The sequence below is a fragment of the Osmia bicornis genome, chromosome 6 (genome assembly GCF_907164935.1).
Source record: "Osmia bicornis bicornis chromosome 6, iOsmBic2.1, whole genome shotgun sequence".
NCBI classification, from domain to species: domain Eukaryota; kingdom Metazoa; phylum Arthropoda; class Insecta; order Hymenoptera; family Megachilidae; genus Osmia; species Osmia bicornis.
In genome coordinates this window covers 2935131-2950213 of record NC_060221.1, presented here as the reverse complement: position 1 = coordinate 2950213, position 15083 = coordinate 2935131, and the positions used below count along the sequence as shown (strand labels likewise).

At 43.9% G+C, this 15083-nt stretch overlaps 1 protein-coding gene across 6 annotated transcripts in view; it reads right to left on the bottom strand.

Annotated features, from left to right (window-relative positions):
• The window catches only part of LOC114871619 (reticulocalbin-2), a 69610-nt gene that overhangs the window by 922 nt on the left and 53605 nt on the right, over positions 1-15083 (bottom strand). Inside the window, exons 1-5 of one of the 6 annotated variants that reach the window (XM_029177745.2) lie at positions 1266-1546; positions 1093-1198; positions 764-1002; positions 551-698; positions 26-481 (exon numbers count right to left, since the gene is read on the bottom strand). In XM_029177745.2, coding sequence (XP_029033578.1) covers positions 26-481; positions 551-698; positions 764-1002; positions 1093-1109 — 860 coding nt within the window. In that variant the 5' untranslated portion in view covers positions 1110-1198; positions 1266-1546. The other 5 variants (XM_029177744.2, XM_029177748.2, XM_029177747.2 and 2 more) reach the window with 5 other exon arrangements.

Here is a 15083-nt window from a genome sequence, read left to right as displayed (position 1 = left end):
AACTTTGCAATAAACATTGACTTACTCATTGCTTGGTACTAGCCACGAAAGTATTTCATCTGAATCTAATCTTCCATCACCATTTTTATCATGTTCATAATCAAATTTATCCTTCTCTATTATTAACCACTCTTTAACTTCTGATTTTGCCCTATTGCCAATAAATTCTTGAAAGCTAATAAATCCATCTTTATCGGTATCTTTGTCATCTAAAGCTTGTTTCAATAAGAGTGGAAACATTCTAGGTGTTTCTTCAGGATGGGTGTACGCTTTGAATTCTTCTGAATCCAGATAACCATTTTTATCTATATCAGCAGCTTCAAATATCTCTTCATCATCACTTATGAGTTTTTCATCTAAAGCTGCATCTTCTGAATCAGTGAGATATGTATCTCGTAGAACCTCATCCCAACTAACTTTGCCATCTTCGTCGATATCAACATCTTCTAACCGATCCTGAGATTCCTCTGCAGAAAGCATGCTATTCACAAAATAAATTAGTATCCCTAATTTCTGTTGAATGAGTTAACAGTGTTTAAATTATCTGTACCTAAATGAACGTAAGATCCAAGCTTTTAGTTCATTCCTTTCAATGAACTTATCATTATTCAAATCCATTTTTTTCAACAATATTCCTAAACGTCTTTTTGATTCTTGCATTGGAAGTTTATCAAACTCCTGCGCTTCTTTGGCACTTCCTGCAAAAAAATACACGATAAGACAATTTTATAAGCTTACATTAAAATTAACATTTGATTTATACCCAGAATAGCTTCATGATCAAATTCCTGATGTTCTCCTCCTGTAAAATGATTCGCGTCTCGTGGACTGAATGCACCATCATCTGTCCTTTCATGGCTGTTGGGTTTGTTGTGTATATGAGTATGTATATGTGCTGATGCAGCACTTCCAAACGGAAAGAACCCAAAAATTATAACAATAACGAATAGCGAAATTCTAACACGCATCTTGCGTGTACCCATCGTAAGTTTTGAGAAAAGTCTGAAAACAACAAAAGTAGATAACCTCACAACATGAGAAAATGACAGATACAGTGATATCGACACAGTATATCAAAATGGCCTTATCGACTGCTCGTTGTTACGCATGTCGTTTAATCGTTCTCGAAAATCGATCTTTGATAATTTTCAAATTCACCTTTCTCTGAATCAAGAAGATTTATTAAAACGTTTATAGTCTGCAGAGATACAAGAAATACCATAGAAAATTACAGAAGGTACAGAAGGTTCATTATTTTCACTCACCCCTTGGAAATAGTCAAACTAATTATTATTCTTTCCACATTCTATTATAATCACTTTATGTCAATTTCATTAAGAAAATCTTGAGATAAAGCTTTACTTTCGGTTCAGAACGTCACTAGTACTCACGTGTTGAAATATCAGAACTTAGTGCGACTTGTGAAATGAAATGAAAGAAAAAAGAGCTTCGAGTCTGCTTTAGCCACGATCAGTATGTGCGGTCATGATTTTGCTCTCGGGAGAGGGTTCAAAAATAGATTTAATACGCGTACAATTTATTTTTAACTTCCCTGGCCATCCAGCGAAAGAGGAAATGCTCTGAGATGTATCAGAGAACTTACTCTCTTTTTTTAACTTACCATAATAAATAGATAAGTCGATTTGAAACGGAAGTTCTTTTATATCATGCTCTACTTAGCATATATTTTTTTAAAACATCATGATTTCTAGTATAAAGACATGAAATTCTAAACACCAACTTTTTAACTATCTTGAAGAGTAGATAATATGAAATTTAATCTAATCGTATTGATTTTATTCCAATTAAAAAAAGATTTTTATCGAAGGCTATCTCAACATACTATAAGTGCTGTTTTATAATACTTTTTTGTCATGAAATCGCGTTAGACTTTTAGATACAAATTTAATATTATTCGTGAATCAACATTCATTTTCAAGAGCGGTCTTAAATTTTATAAATTTTGCAAGCACAGCTGGATTACGAACAATGAAATGATGCCACAATAATTATCATAATATTACAATTTTAAACATTTTCTTGATGATCTATTGTTGGAAGCGAGCGTCGATAAATTATCCCTGCAGTACGTCTTTTCGGTCGATAAATACACTGCGTACCACTGATCAATAATTCAGGAATTCATTTTATTAGCTGACGATTTTGCATTACCTGCTGTCGTTATCAATACACTCTTCTAACGAAGCTTGCAATTAATTTTGGGTTTCGTGAAAATTTATTCCGTTCTCGTTATGCTTTCCGACGTGTGTTCTTCCTTTTATGATGCTAATTGTCAGAACGTTATTGTTCGTTGGTTTGTAAAATACAGTCGAACGATAAAATTTGTTAAACATCCCCGCTCAGAGAAATATTTCAATGTTCCCCTATACCGTCGCGGATACTATAAAATATCATTTCGATTCACGATCTTCCGCCGTTACCGTATTTTTGCAATTTTAAAAACATCGTGCTTTTGGCTCCTCTGTATTCAATGTATGCTTTATCGCTTTTCATTTGTTAAACTTTTCCGAGGCAAGTTTACGTCTATCTAAATCATATGGAGATTGGCAAAGGGTGGTTGGTCAGAACTGATTGGCAAAACGGAAACCCGACTGTTTTACATGGTTCTTCGCAATAAAAACTGCTTACGCTTCTTTCTGTATGCTTGTTGACCGAATTCAAGATCAAAGACCAGGGGTCAATTTGATCCTCCGGAGGTTCATTCGCTCCCCGTCAACTACCCCTGCTTTCATCTTTGCAGTAGGATATTTTCAATCTCTGTTTTCATTTTTTGGACTTATTATTTAAATTGATAAGTACTCAGAGTTCTTATAGACCTAATAATAAGTTTCCGCAGCTACTTCTTCAGCTGTGAAGGATGGTAATCACCCCCCGAGAAGAAGGGGAGGAATTTGATATTCGATTGCGTCTAACGAATTCGTCGTCTAGAGTTGCTGAAGAATATTTTCGATTCCATCGGAATATTTCAGCGAGTAGAACGCAGACGCTTGTGATTTTTCTCGCCTGTGTAAAGGGCGACGTCGATTCGAGATCAACCAGCGAAGGAAGGCAATCCTTCTGACATTCAAATGTTCCTAGCACATCGAAAAAAGGATACATAGAGTGGCCGACACCGCCTATTCATCGCTCAAAGGGATCATTTATCAACATATTTGATATGCTCCTGGCCGCGTTAACCCCCGCGTCCACCCCCGACAGAGGAGCCTGCTCTTTCCATAGTCGGTCTTCCATAGAAATAATATGCTAATCGCGCGAAGGAGGAGTTTAAAAAGTGCTCCGATAAATTCTCCAGACTTTTTGACGTAATTTCGCCCCTTCGCGCCACCGTTCCTTCCTTCCTTCGTCTACGAAAGATTCTTTTTCCGCGGTTTCCGACGTCTTAAGAGAACTTCGTTTCTCCAGCTCGGTATATCAACCGGCTGAGAATATATATATATATATTTTTTTTTTCTAGGTGAATCCTGAGCGGATGTCGGGACCTGCTTCGCGGGAAAAGGATTGTAAGCTGACTTCCTGTAGACTCTACGAGGGAAAGACTGCCTCCAGGATCGTCTGAAATGAAAAGAAAAAATCTTACAACTTACGCCGATCACTATCGTATCTTTTACAATCATAAATTTGTAGATCAAGCGTGTTAAGACGGCGTAAGTGATTGACGCGAGACGTTAAGATCATTTACAAATCCCCTCATCGGCACTTATGCGTGCGGTGACGCATACACGTATATTTATGCACCCCAAGCCCTATATGCTGCCTGCCCCTATACATACATTGGTCATATTAACCGCAGAGAGGAGTAGCTCGAAGCCAGTTTCGTTTGTTTAAGCCAGTACCGGTGTTAAATCGTTGTCAATTTAACGTGTATTTACATTGTCATTTGCTAAAAATAAATGGCTTGAAATGAAAAAAAGAAATTTGTTCTTTTTTATCCGGTCTCGTTTCGCGTATCATCAACGATGACGTCTACCAAATCCCTCGGTGGACATTCAATTTCGAAACGCCACGTCAGCGGGACACTTTCAAGCATATTGAAGCTGGATACGAAGCCGTTCGGCCATTTGCTTTAATCCCTCTTTTCCATATTTATCTTGGTCGCCTTCATTACGGGCCACTTTCAGAATCTTCGTTCCTTTTCTTCTTTCCCTTTTTATCGTTTCGTATCTTCGGGATTACCGGTCTATTCGGCAACGAACGCCGCCACTGCTATTCGCAGCGAACGCGCAGATTGCTTTTCCTGCTGGGAGAATTTACGAGCGGTGATGATAAACTCTCAGGAAGCATAATCGAATGGCTTTCGTAATCATTTCCATGGGAGGAAGAGGTCGAACGAATCTTGTGCGCGTTCACCGTTCTCTATGCAACGGAATGTTAAAAAGGGAAAAGAATAAAAGAAATCAGACTTGGTCCCTCGAAGAAAGCATAATGAAAAATATTAAATCACAGGATCCATGCTTTTCGATCGACTTTCCATAAATCCAAATTTCTCTATGTTTATACCTTCCGGTGTTGATGAATGAAAAAATTCTGACAGCTCATAAAATTTTCAGTGCAATGCACTCCATAATAATGCTTTATAGATTCAATATCTTCTCCGACATACAATGTAAAGGTAGTTCGAAGCATTGACGCGAAGGGAAAAAATAAAAGTCCAATTTATTTATTTGCCTCGCTCGGAGAATATTCGAAAAAATAGTACAAATAATGTTGACAAATGTGTCGGAGTAACTAAATCAGGAAAAAGGTAGTCGATATACGTGATTTGCATTCCAGAGTTGGAAGGAGGAAAAACCGAACAGTCGAACGCAAGGATTCGATCGACAGGACATCGAGAAGCTGTTTCGTGTCGCTTCGATTCTAGCAATTTTTCCATCGCGTCTGCCAATGTTTTTTTCTAGGGAATACGAGAAATATCGAGATAATTAAAGGAACGTCGCGGTAGGATAACAACGGGAGAGAATCGAGCAGCGCGGTTGTCCGACGTTCAGCTTGCACGTTAAATTATCTATCGCGCAATTATTCATTTATGCTTATTCGCCTTGATACACCCGCGGATCTTGAAATATTACCGGCTTAACCGGACTTTTAATTCTAACGTATTACCATACTTATCGTAGCGTACGAGCGATTTTTTTCCGAGGAAATCGTCTCTACTTCGGAGTGGGATATAAAAGTTGTCTTGAACCTTTTCAAATCTACGTACGAATAGGATAGGTAGAGAAAATTTACGTTTCGATACAGTTGGTTGGGTTAAATAGCTAAATACCGTGCGTCGCCGACCCTCCGGACGGATCCTTCTAAGGGAAAAATCTGCAAGTCTTTCTTTCGTCCGAAAAAGAAGATGGTATCACTACGGAAAATTTAGAACGAAACAAAAGAGGATGTTCCCAAGAATGCAAAGCCGGGAACTCGGCAACGAGAATCTGTGTTCCTTTTCCAGAGAGCTTCTACGGTGGTTGGTTCGCCAGTAAGGCATATTTAGTACATAAATCAAAGCTGCGAGTGGCCCTTGCTGGAGGCAACGAGTTTATATGCTAATATAAGGTGGAGCACACTGCGAGTTCAGACGCCATCTTGACTTCCCTCGGAACGTCTTGAGCATTCTCCCCGGAAAATGTACTCGTTGTTACAATATGACTGTTATCCTTTTTCTAATGAAAATAGCAGCCAACGTTAAAAGTTTCGTTACTACATAATAATTCGAGTACTTGAAAAGAACGTTCGTGTTCTGAGAACTCGAAGAAACGACATCGTATAGAGACTCGAGTAAAATCCCGAATACATAGAATCTCTATGCAAATGGAAAAGCGTTGTATAGAAACCGCCATCTTGACCGGGATAGAATGGTGCGGGGGTTGGAAACGTTGGCAGAAATATTCCTCGTGGCCGAGATCACCAATATGCCCCCGACACGACCGGTCCATTCTTTTTCGGAGAACGGAAGCGGAATGAAGTTCACGGACCGATCCTGGCGAAACTTCTCGCTCTCGTGTGTGGTAACAGAAAGTTTTGCATGTCCGTTCTTAAACTGGAAAACTTTCGTGTCGTTTCTCGCCGTACGGCGGATGCGAAGTCGATTTCGATTCGCGAGTCTGGCGTCGAGGTCGATTACGTGTTGCTCACTTCGAATAAAACAGACGTATGCAAATATTCGGAAAATCTTGGAGTAGATTTATATAGGAAACTCGATGAAAATTTCAAGAGCACTAAAGTTTGAAGGAGCAACGCAATGTTGGTTGAGAGAGAGAGGGAGAGGGTGGTTTTATCGAATGATCGTGGTTAAAACTAGAATATCCCAAGGATGCTTTCTTCCAGGGCCCTTTAGAGGGCACGGTTATGGGAAACATTTAATTAAACTTGTAAAGTTGCCGCGTTCGAGGGCCCGCGTTTTAGAAGGGGTTGCTGTTGTTATGCGCAAGGCGTGATCCAACCCTGTTCAACGGTATCGCGGCGTCGTAAAGGCGACTGCCGGTTCGTGTTTCGTAATGCGGGCATCTTCGTGGTCGTGTTACGAGCGTCGTTTCCTTATCTTCCATGGCTCGAACGTGTCATCTGCTCGGAGGCTCTGTTCCTCGCCTCACCTATGCCTTCAACCGACTGCTCTCTTTCATTCACTACGCGATTCTTACCCTTTGAAGAAATTCCGAGAGAATTCAAGGGTGGTTTTAGCTATTTATCTCGAACGAAATTTGGAAAAACGATATTTCTAAGGGTTAAATATCTGCCAAATCAAGGACAATTGAGAGACACGAAGTAGCTCTGGAATAGAGTAACTTGGTCGTTGTTAAATATAAACGACGTCGACGGGAGAAGCGAAGGATAGCTATTTCCATTTTTCATCAGGCTGGCCGTAATACGGGGTTGAAAAGGGTGGTAGCCGTACGGGGAGGAGGGTCTGAAAAAGGCGGAACGGGTGTTGTATAAAACCGCTCGCGACATTACCTCCAATATTCGCAAAACGGATTCTCCGGCAACCGCCTCGTCCCTCTGGCAACCCCTTCCACGCGACCCCCAGCCAACGGCTGGTAATGAGGTGGTTTCAATTCTGGCCTCGGGGAACAACCCGGGCCGGTGTGTAGGTACATCAGCTATTGCCATGTAAATGTCCGAGCGAGAGAGAACTAGTAAAAGAGATTGATAACAGAGACGAGACGTAGCTACCGATCTCTGGATGTTTCCATTCATTTTTTTTCTTCTTCTCTTCATTTTTTTTCCTCTCGTAACCCGAAAACTTCGCAACCCTTTTCGCTCTTTCGATAACGATATAAAACAGCAGCGAGCGTAGTCCAAAGTGTTTTATGTTACGATTGTCCGATGAACGCGCGATATCTCAGTCCTCAAAATGTTCGGCAACTTTTCACCCGAGGAAAGAAACTTGCCCGGCCAGACGAGAGTCGAGTACGGTGGAAAGTAACGTCGAAACGAGCCTGGTGAAATAAAGTAGAGGATGACACTTGGCGTAGTTTCGCGGATATATGCCCGCGAGGCTGGTCGGAGGGGCACCCTTCAAAAATAAATCGCCAAGGCGCCGTAGCTCGTAATTTAAACTAGCGCAGTTTCGGTAACTAGTTCCTCCCTCGTTCCGCTCGGACTTTCAACGACAAAGAAAACGATGCCGCGATCGAAGGGTGAAGTGTACGGACGTAGGAGAGAGGGAGGAGTGGCGTCGTAAACGAGACGGCTGTAAAACGATTCGCAGTAAACCGCGGAATGAGTTTATTGCGCTTATTGACCGAACCTACGGAGCAGAAGTGTGCACGTTAAAATCGCTGCTACACGTTTTCTCGCTGCTTCGCCGACGTTTCTACCCCGACGCTTTGCCACCAATATGGAGGCAACCAAAGCGAAAACGTCGTTTCTTTCCCCAGATTTCTTCTTTTTGTTTTCCATAAAATATTTCGCTGTGATTCGAAGGGTTAAATCAGTAGCTGTTCGATCCGGGAACGAAGTTACTATCCGATTCCTTGTTTGTTTTCCGACAGGGGTGGTTCTCCATCTCTTCGGCAAGACACCTCTCCGCGTAAGAGTCTCCGCGTAAATGGAATCGCGAGGGGTAGTATTTTTTCTTCCGAGCTTTTAATTCGAGACCTCTAACGAGTAGTAAATTTTCTGCAAAGGCAATACCGGTAAACGGTTAGCTGGCCTTCTAACAGGACAGATCCACTTAGTTTTTTCCCCCTTTTCGGCCAGCCCCTTTCGCGCCCTCGGCCGAGTATTAAATACTAATTCCATTAAAACCGTAGAAGGGTTGCGAGCCCATATCTCTGACCCATATTTCATGCCGAAAGCTTTTCAATCTGAGAAAATACTTATGGAACCGGTGGAGCCCGATGCGCGGGGGTGGCGAACGTGGAAGAGGATCGATAGTTGAAAGCTTTTGTTTGTCCATCGAGTCGTCGTCTCGAAAAAAAAGGAGTTTCTTTGCAGAAATTTATCTGACACTTGATGTAACACATTTCCTAAATCTTCGATTAATTCACGAGTATCTCCTCGTAATTCCCGATAAAACGATATCCGGTAGGATTTCATTAAGTTCCCCGTGGCTAGAGCGCGGCCAAAAAAGGCAACGCTCGCCAGGCGATCTGATCGCGCAAAGTTCTTGCAGCCAGATAAACGCGAACGATTCGGCTTCGCGGGTACCGATGCAATCACCTAGAAGGCCGTGATAACAGCGTTTCAATTACGAACCATTCCCAGACTAATAAGCCGGGCGAGGATCGAAGATTAAAGCAATCGATCGGCTGCTGTGTTCGCCGATAATAAGCGTGGCCCGGCGACGGAAACTTCTTCTTCCCAAAGAAACGAGAGTTCTCTCTCGAAAGAAGGAGTGGAAGTTTCATTTCGATTACTTTGCCATCGCGCGATAACTCAATCGCGGGGGGTCAGATACATGGGTGCAATCGTTGAAAGGCGTTGCGACTTCGATGACGATCGTCGATCGCGAGAACGAGCTTCTTTACGAGGGCGTAATCGTTTCTTCCTGTAACAGCTCGTAAATCGATGGACTGTTCGTTCGAAACTACGCTCCTTTCTGAAAAGCTCCGATTTTCTCGATGGCCGATTTATTTCTACTTCTTCCACCCGACGATCTCCTGAATCGAGGATGCACCGTTTGGAGCAAGACCGAGAGTCGCGTGGAATTTAATAAAAATTTCTGTCGTTGGTTAACCGCGAGCTTGTTTGTCTGTCGAAATCGATGGAAGTTTCAGGATGGTCAACGATCGGCCACAATAATCCGCGACGAATCGCGAAGAATGAATCGAACCGGACACACGGTCGAGCATCCAGGAGATCCGTGCAAGATCGTTAACGACAGTGAACGACAACGCTTCGAGCTAACGTAGGTCGAGTGCCACGAGCATTGTGCCTGCGACGACCCCCTGAGACAACGGGGTTCGCACCCTATTGCCTCCGACACGGACGTCTCAATTAAATGTATACGAGAGCAAGTGGGGTTGATAAAGCGTACTCGGTCATAAATATGAATTATCCGCGGTAAACGCTCCCCCGAGAACGGAAGTCGAGGGATCGTGAACGAGACTGAGAGTCGTCTGCGAATCTGTGCTAAGTTTCCGTGATTCCATTGGAAACGATGACGTTTGCGCGATTGATTCAACGATCGGCTGATTCTAACCCCTGTACAGGCTGTTTTAAAACGCCAAGTAATCGCGTATAGAAGAAAACGAATTTATCGTTTCGCTGGAATTACATAAAAGCGCGGATTTATCGATCAGCGGACGAAAGCTCGTGCAACTTTTCCACGGACTCGTTATTACGATCTCGCCCCCGGTACCGTTACCAATCTGCTAAAACGCATTGCCATACTTCATAAACACCCCTGCGACTCCGCAAGACGTATTAGCCAGCAGATTCTGTCCGCGACTGGGGTTGACATTACTTTTCTATTAGACCGATTGAACGAAAGAACGAATCGATATCCTGCTAGCAAAGTTTTCCATTCCTTTTATGGAAGCCTATTCTCAACAATGATACAATACAAAACCATTTTCTCCGACTACGATGAAATCTGCGTTCGGGAAGTTCGGCTACCGAAATACCTGTCTCCGACTAGCAAGGTCGGGAAAGGGTGGAACGAGTTGCGGAGGCTGGGAAAGGGTGCAGCATCAGGATGCTGGTACGAAACTCGCACGGTCGGTCCTCGCGTATCCTAGAACAACCTACATCGCCGGTTTCCTTCCTGCGGGACGTTCCTTGGTAGCTTCAACAGGGAATAGTAACAACACGACGATTCAGAGGAGTGTGACTCGTCGAGTCCCAGGAAGCGTGTGCTTTGCTAACGATGACAAACTGCCCCCGCTCTAAGACGCCATATTTATGCTAATCTAGCCGGCTAGATTCTGCCTCGAATCTACGACTTCACCCTACCACTTCTGCGTCTGAACACACCCTCGCCGTATCTTGTCTTCTCAGATTCACGATCGAACCGGCTTGGATGAATCGGCCTTTTCTTCCCTAACATTTCTCGGTGTAATATTTGTTCCTTTAATACCTGGTATCGTTAACGCGTTCGGACGAAGAAAGGTGAAATTCCTGAAGACGTATCTCGAGTTTGGAATTTCGAAGGAGAAAGCACACGTCGTGGGTCGAGGGTGACAGGAACCGTGCGTGCATCTCGCGATTTCTTGCCGTGCCAAAAGCGTGTTTTGCCTCTCTTACTTCGATATTCGCTCGACGCTGGCCCATCCTCTGGTTCATAGAGAATATGGATCGGCCCTGACAATATTGCCGCTGGAACCACCCCGTGTCTGCCGTCGTGATATACGCGGCCGCATTTCATATATTCCATTGTTTCCAAGTTTTCGGATCCATTTGTAAGATTAAATTTGTAATGCGGCCCACCCTGCCGTTCACCATCCACCCCCCTCGACACCCTTGCAGCTCACTTGCGCGCATACCAGAACGGACGCATATGGCCGACCGGCCAATTTCCATCGGTTTCGATGCTGCTCTCAATCTTGAAAATTTTTTGCGAACTCGAAGCATCACAGCTGTTGGTTGTTCACCAAAGTATCCGAATATTTGCATCTCAAAATATTCCAATTGTATATCCAAAATTCATTAGATGCACGATTAATTAATTTTGAAAATTCATCTTGACGATATGTTAGTTAAAATATCCCGAAGTAGAAGGAAGAAATCGGAAAGATTTTAGTAGATAGGGGTGTTCATTTTCATCGGTGGTTTTCGTTGCTTCTGGACGGAATCACGTAGGTGGACAGGAACATGCGTTTTTAACGTATGGCGCATAAGCTGTGTGTTCGCGTTAACCGGCCACTTTCAGATTGGATGGTGCACTTCTCGGCATATGGATCCGTCGCGGATCGAGCCGCGGTTTTCATCGCGAAATGGGAATTGCATTTCTATCGGTCCCCGACAACCACCCCGAAGCCGCCCCGGCTTCCAGAGAAATTGAAAGAGCTATGTATACTCGAATTCACCGATCGTGAATTCTTCATTTTCTTCGTATTAGAAAAATATTAATTACATGGTGTACTTATTTTTCTATCCACCCTCCGCTTTCTGAATTCAGTTTTCAATAATACGTATGGAATACAACATCGTCGCTCATTGTTCGCGCTAACCCGATAGAAAATATCCATTACAAAAACAATGCCAATTGGACGATGGGAAACAAAGGTGAAATAGACGGTGCTGTGGCGTTCTTCTTTCCGCTTCCGCAACGGAATCGGCCAGCAGCGCAGAATCGTTGGCGAACATGTTCGAAGCGGGTCGGGGGTGGTCGAGGTGGCACCTTTCCGCTGCCATACATGCGGCAGCCTTCCCAATTATACCGCGAGAGCGCGGCGAAACTTTCATAAATTTCGTCACAGTGCGAGCAAATGGCTTCCGGTCCAGCGGTCGGACATTGTCGATAACAGGCACGTCGCCAGGGGCGAATTCAATATCGCATTCGCACCGTTCTCGTTCAACTCCACCCCCAAAACCTCTTCTATCCCCTCTGTCCGCCCTGTTATACCCACCTCCACCTCCGCGAACCTCTGCACCCTCTCCCTCCACGCACCCCCACCTCCCCCCTCGCATTGTAGCCTCGCATTGTTCCGAAAGTTTTCGGCGGTACCGCGTAGTGGCTGCGTTGTACGCGATTACCATATGAATTAAAGTAATGTGATATACGATCGCAGGGACTATCCGGCGACGAGGCTCGAAGAAGCCGCGGAGAACACAGTCGCACCGGAAGTGATCCCGAAAACGACCCGATCGCTGTTACCCGACGCCTTAATATCTCTTGCGATGAATTATCGTTACGAGTTGTGTATCGAATTCGATGAAATTTGTAAGAATTTCAATTATTTTATTATTCACCGTTACCCAGAAGAGAATCAACACGCGTGGACGATCCCGGATGCGTTTAGATAAGAGAATAGCTGGTTGCTTTAAAACAGTGACAAAGTTTCTCTCCCCTTAGATTCGATTCTACGTTGGAGCGATTTGAGAAGGATCTCTGATTCACAATGGCTATCGGTTTGACGGCGCGCGTAGCACGCGTCTCTGCTTTCTGGCCGAGGTGATATCTCGATCGCAATAAATTCACATTAACCTATCTGCTGGTGTGGCCCTGGCCGCAGCTTTAATACATCCCATCGGTTTGCCCGCCTCCTCTATCAGCCACGGATCCGCTTCGTTGTCGGCGCCGATTTTAATTTTCCAATTTTACGAGCCTCGTCTTCTTTCCGTCTCCCCTTTTTTCTCCATCTTTCGTTACTGTTTTACGTCGCATCGTTAATCGAAGATACGATCGTAGTTTAGTAATGTTGTTAAGAAAAGGTGGAACGATTCAAGCGTCGCGATTAACAGGGTAAAAGCAGCTAAATACGAGGCTGACTAAACGAGGCGGTTCACAATGACCGGTGTAAGGCACGAACATTAATTTCTAGTAATTATCAGAGGTGTAATTCACCCTGGGAAGGGTCGTGGGTCGCGTCCGGGGTCGGCCAGTGCGTGTTAACGCCGTTGTTATGCCCCATTATATTGTCCTACCTACACGTTAGCCAGAAAGGGGAAAAGGGAAACTGCAACTCGACAAACGACCCACGAAACGAATCTGCTCACAAAAATCTTCACCCTCTCGTTATTCTTTTTTTTTTTCATCATGTATTCGATTCTTGAATAAGAATGATACTTTATAAGGTTTCAAACTTGGTAATGTTTATTGGAAAATAAATTTTCAAACAGGGAAATGTTTTCCAAGGTAGGTAAAAGTTTTACAGCAACTTTATCGTGGCGCGAATATCGCGAAAGATGATTCATCGAGGCGTAAAGTTTAAAACTCGGCCAATTGTACGCCGGGGACAATGGTGAACGCTGTCACCGCGTAACGAATCGCCGCGAAAATTGATAAAATATTATTAAATCCAACCCCCCCACTACCCCGTGCGCCGACCAAGAGATAGCATTACTAATTTATTTAAATGGACTTATCTTTCCGAAGCTCCGATAGGAATGTAAATTGAACCTCCCCCCACCCAATCAAGGGAGTAATGGCACGAGTAAGATAAAGATATTTTATTGCTTTGCGGTCGGACATATTTAAGCAGGGTGAAAAATATTTTTTTTTCAGTCGATCCTCCTTCTTTAGCTACCCTAATTTCAACCCCCATACACGATTTTATATGAAAAAATTTTTAGAATTAAAATTATCTTATCTAAGCTTCTACATACAACATTGAATATTAACAGGAAGTATCGTCAGCAAAATTTCGAATGACAAGAAACGGAAGCAGCTTTGGGTGCAATCGTGCGGCTGCACCGTCCGCAAAGGGATGAAATGGTTTCGGAAAAAAATGCAGGGCATCCGCGGAGAGAGGGAAAGAGACAGCGCGGAGTACGAGGGAAGGTGTTGGTTTCTCTTCTACACCTTGATTTACTGTCGGCGATATTTTCTCGTCGGCGCTAGTTGGCGCCTACCGCACCACCAGCCTCGACAATGGTGGCCGCTTGACATTTTGTTTCGAATTATTGCCCGCCTGGCCGGTCCTTTCTATTTCGGCCAGCCAGCTCGCACGACAGGGCTCGGATTTTTTTACCCCTCTCGACAGGTAGCTCTTTGTTGAGCCGCGGAGTACGAGCGGTACGCGGTATCCGCTTCGAATTCGGCGGCTGTCCGCCTCGTTGCGGATTTACAATCTCGCGACCGGACAGAAGGATTCAACAGTGTCCGCGATATGTTGGACGAGGGTCCTTTTCATTGTTCGTTGTTGAAAATCGAAGAAAAGCTCTGATTTTATGAAGTCGACGAATTAAAAGATTTTCTAATTATCTACCCTTAAGAGTTCGTGTGAGAAAGCGTACACGCGAATCGTAGCATATGCCTCTGGAAAAGTGGCATTGCGAACGGTGAAAATCGTTTAGCGACGCCTGGTTGAGATCGAAACGGGGATGATCGTGAGAGCGATGTAAGCTGCGTGTTCGCAGTCAAGTTACATAATCGCGACGAAACACCGTGGCTAATCGAGAATCGGGGCAAGCGTGGTGGCAGGATTAGTATCCGTCTTTCCAGTCGACGGAAAAGTTGTCGAATCTTTGCATCGCGCGAGTAGAAACAGGACGAGAAAGGTTCAATTTGTTCGACAGGGTACAAAGTGGTATCGCGTCGAAGACGCGACTCGTCTGTCGAGAATCGGCAAACCGAGGACTTAATGTCTTGGAACGGACGCCATATTAGCATATCCGCGTCCAATCGTGGTCCACGTGGCAAGGGCGCCGTGCCGAATCGTTCCGTAGCTATGACATTGTCATTATTTCACTGACAGAACAAGCATGCGCGCGATTCTCCACGGAGAGAAGTATCGCTAACAAGGGTGGGAAGAACGAGTGTCGTTTGATCGAGGTCAAACAGGGGATGGATGACCGATGCTCCTTTTAAAACGAACCACCGACCATAATGCTTTCCATCTCTTTCGAATCCACTTTCATCCCCTCCGTGAAAGTTTTTTTTAAAAACTATAAGAAATCGAAAGATACTCAAATTCAATAACCAGCTCTAGAAATAAGAAGCGTCGAGAGACGGATTTACTCGTTAAAAG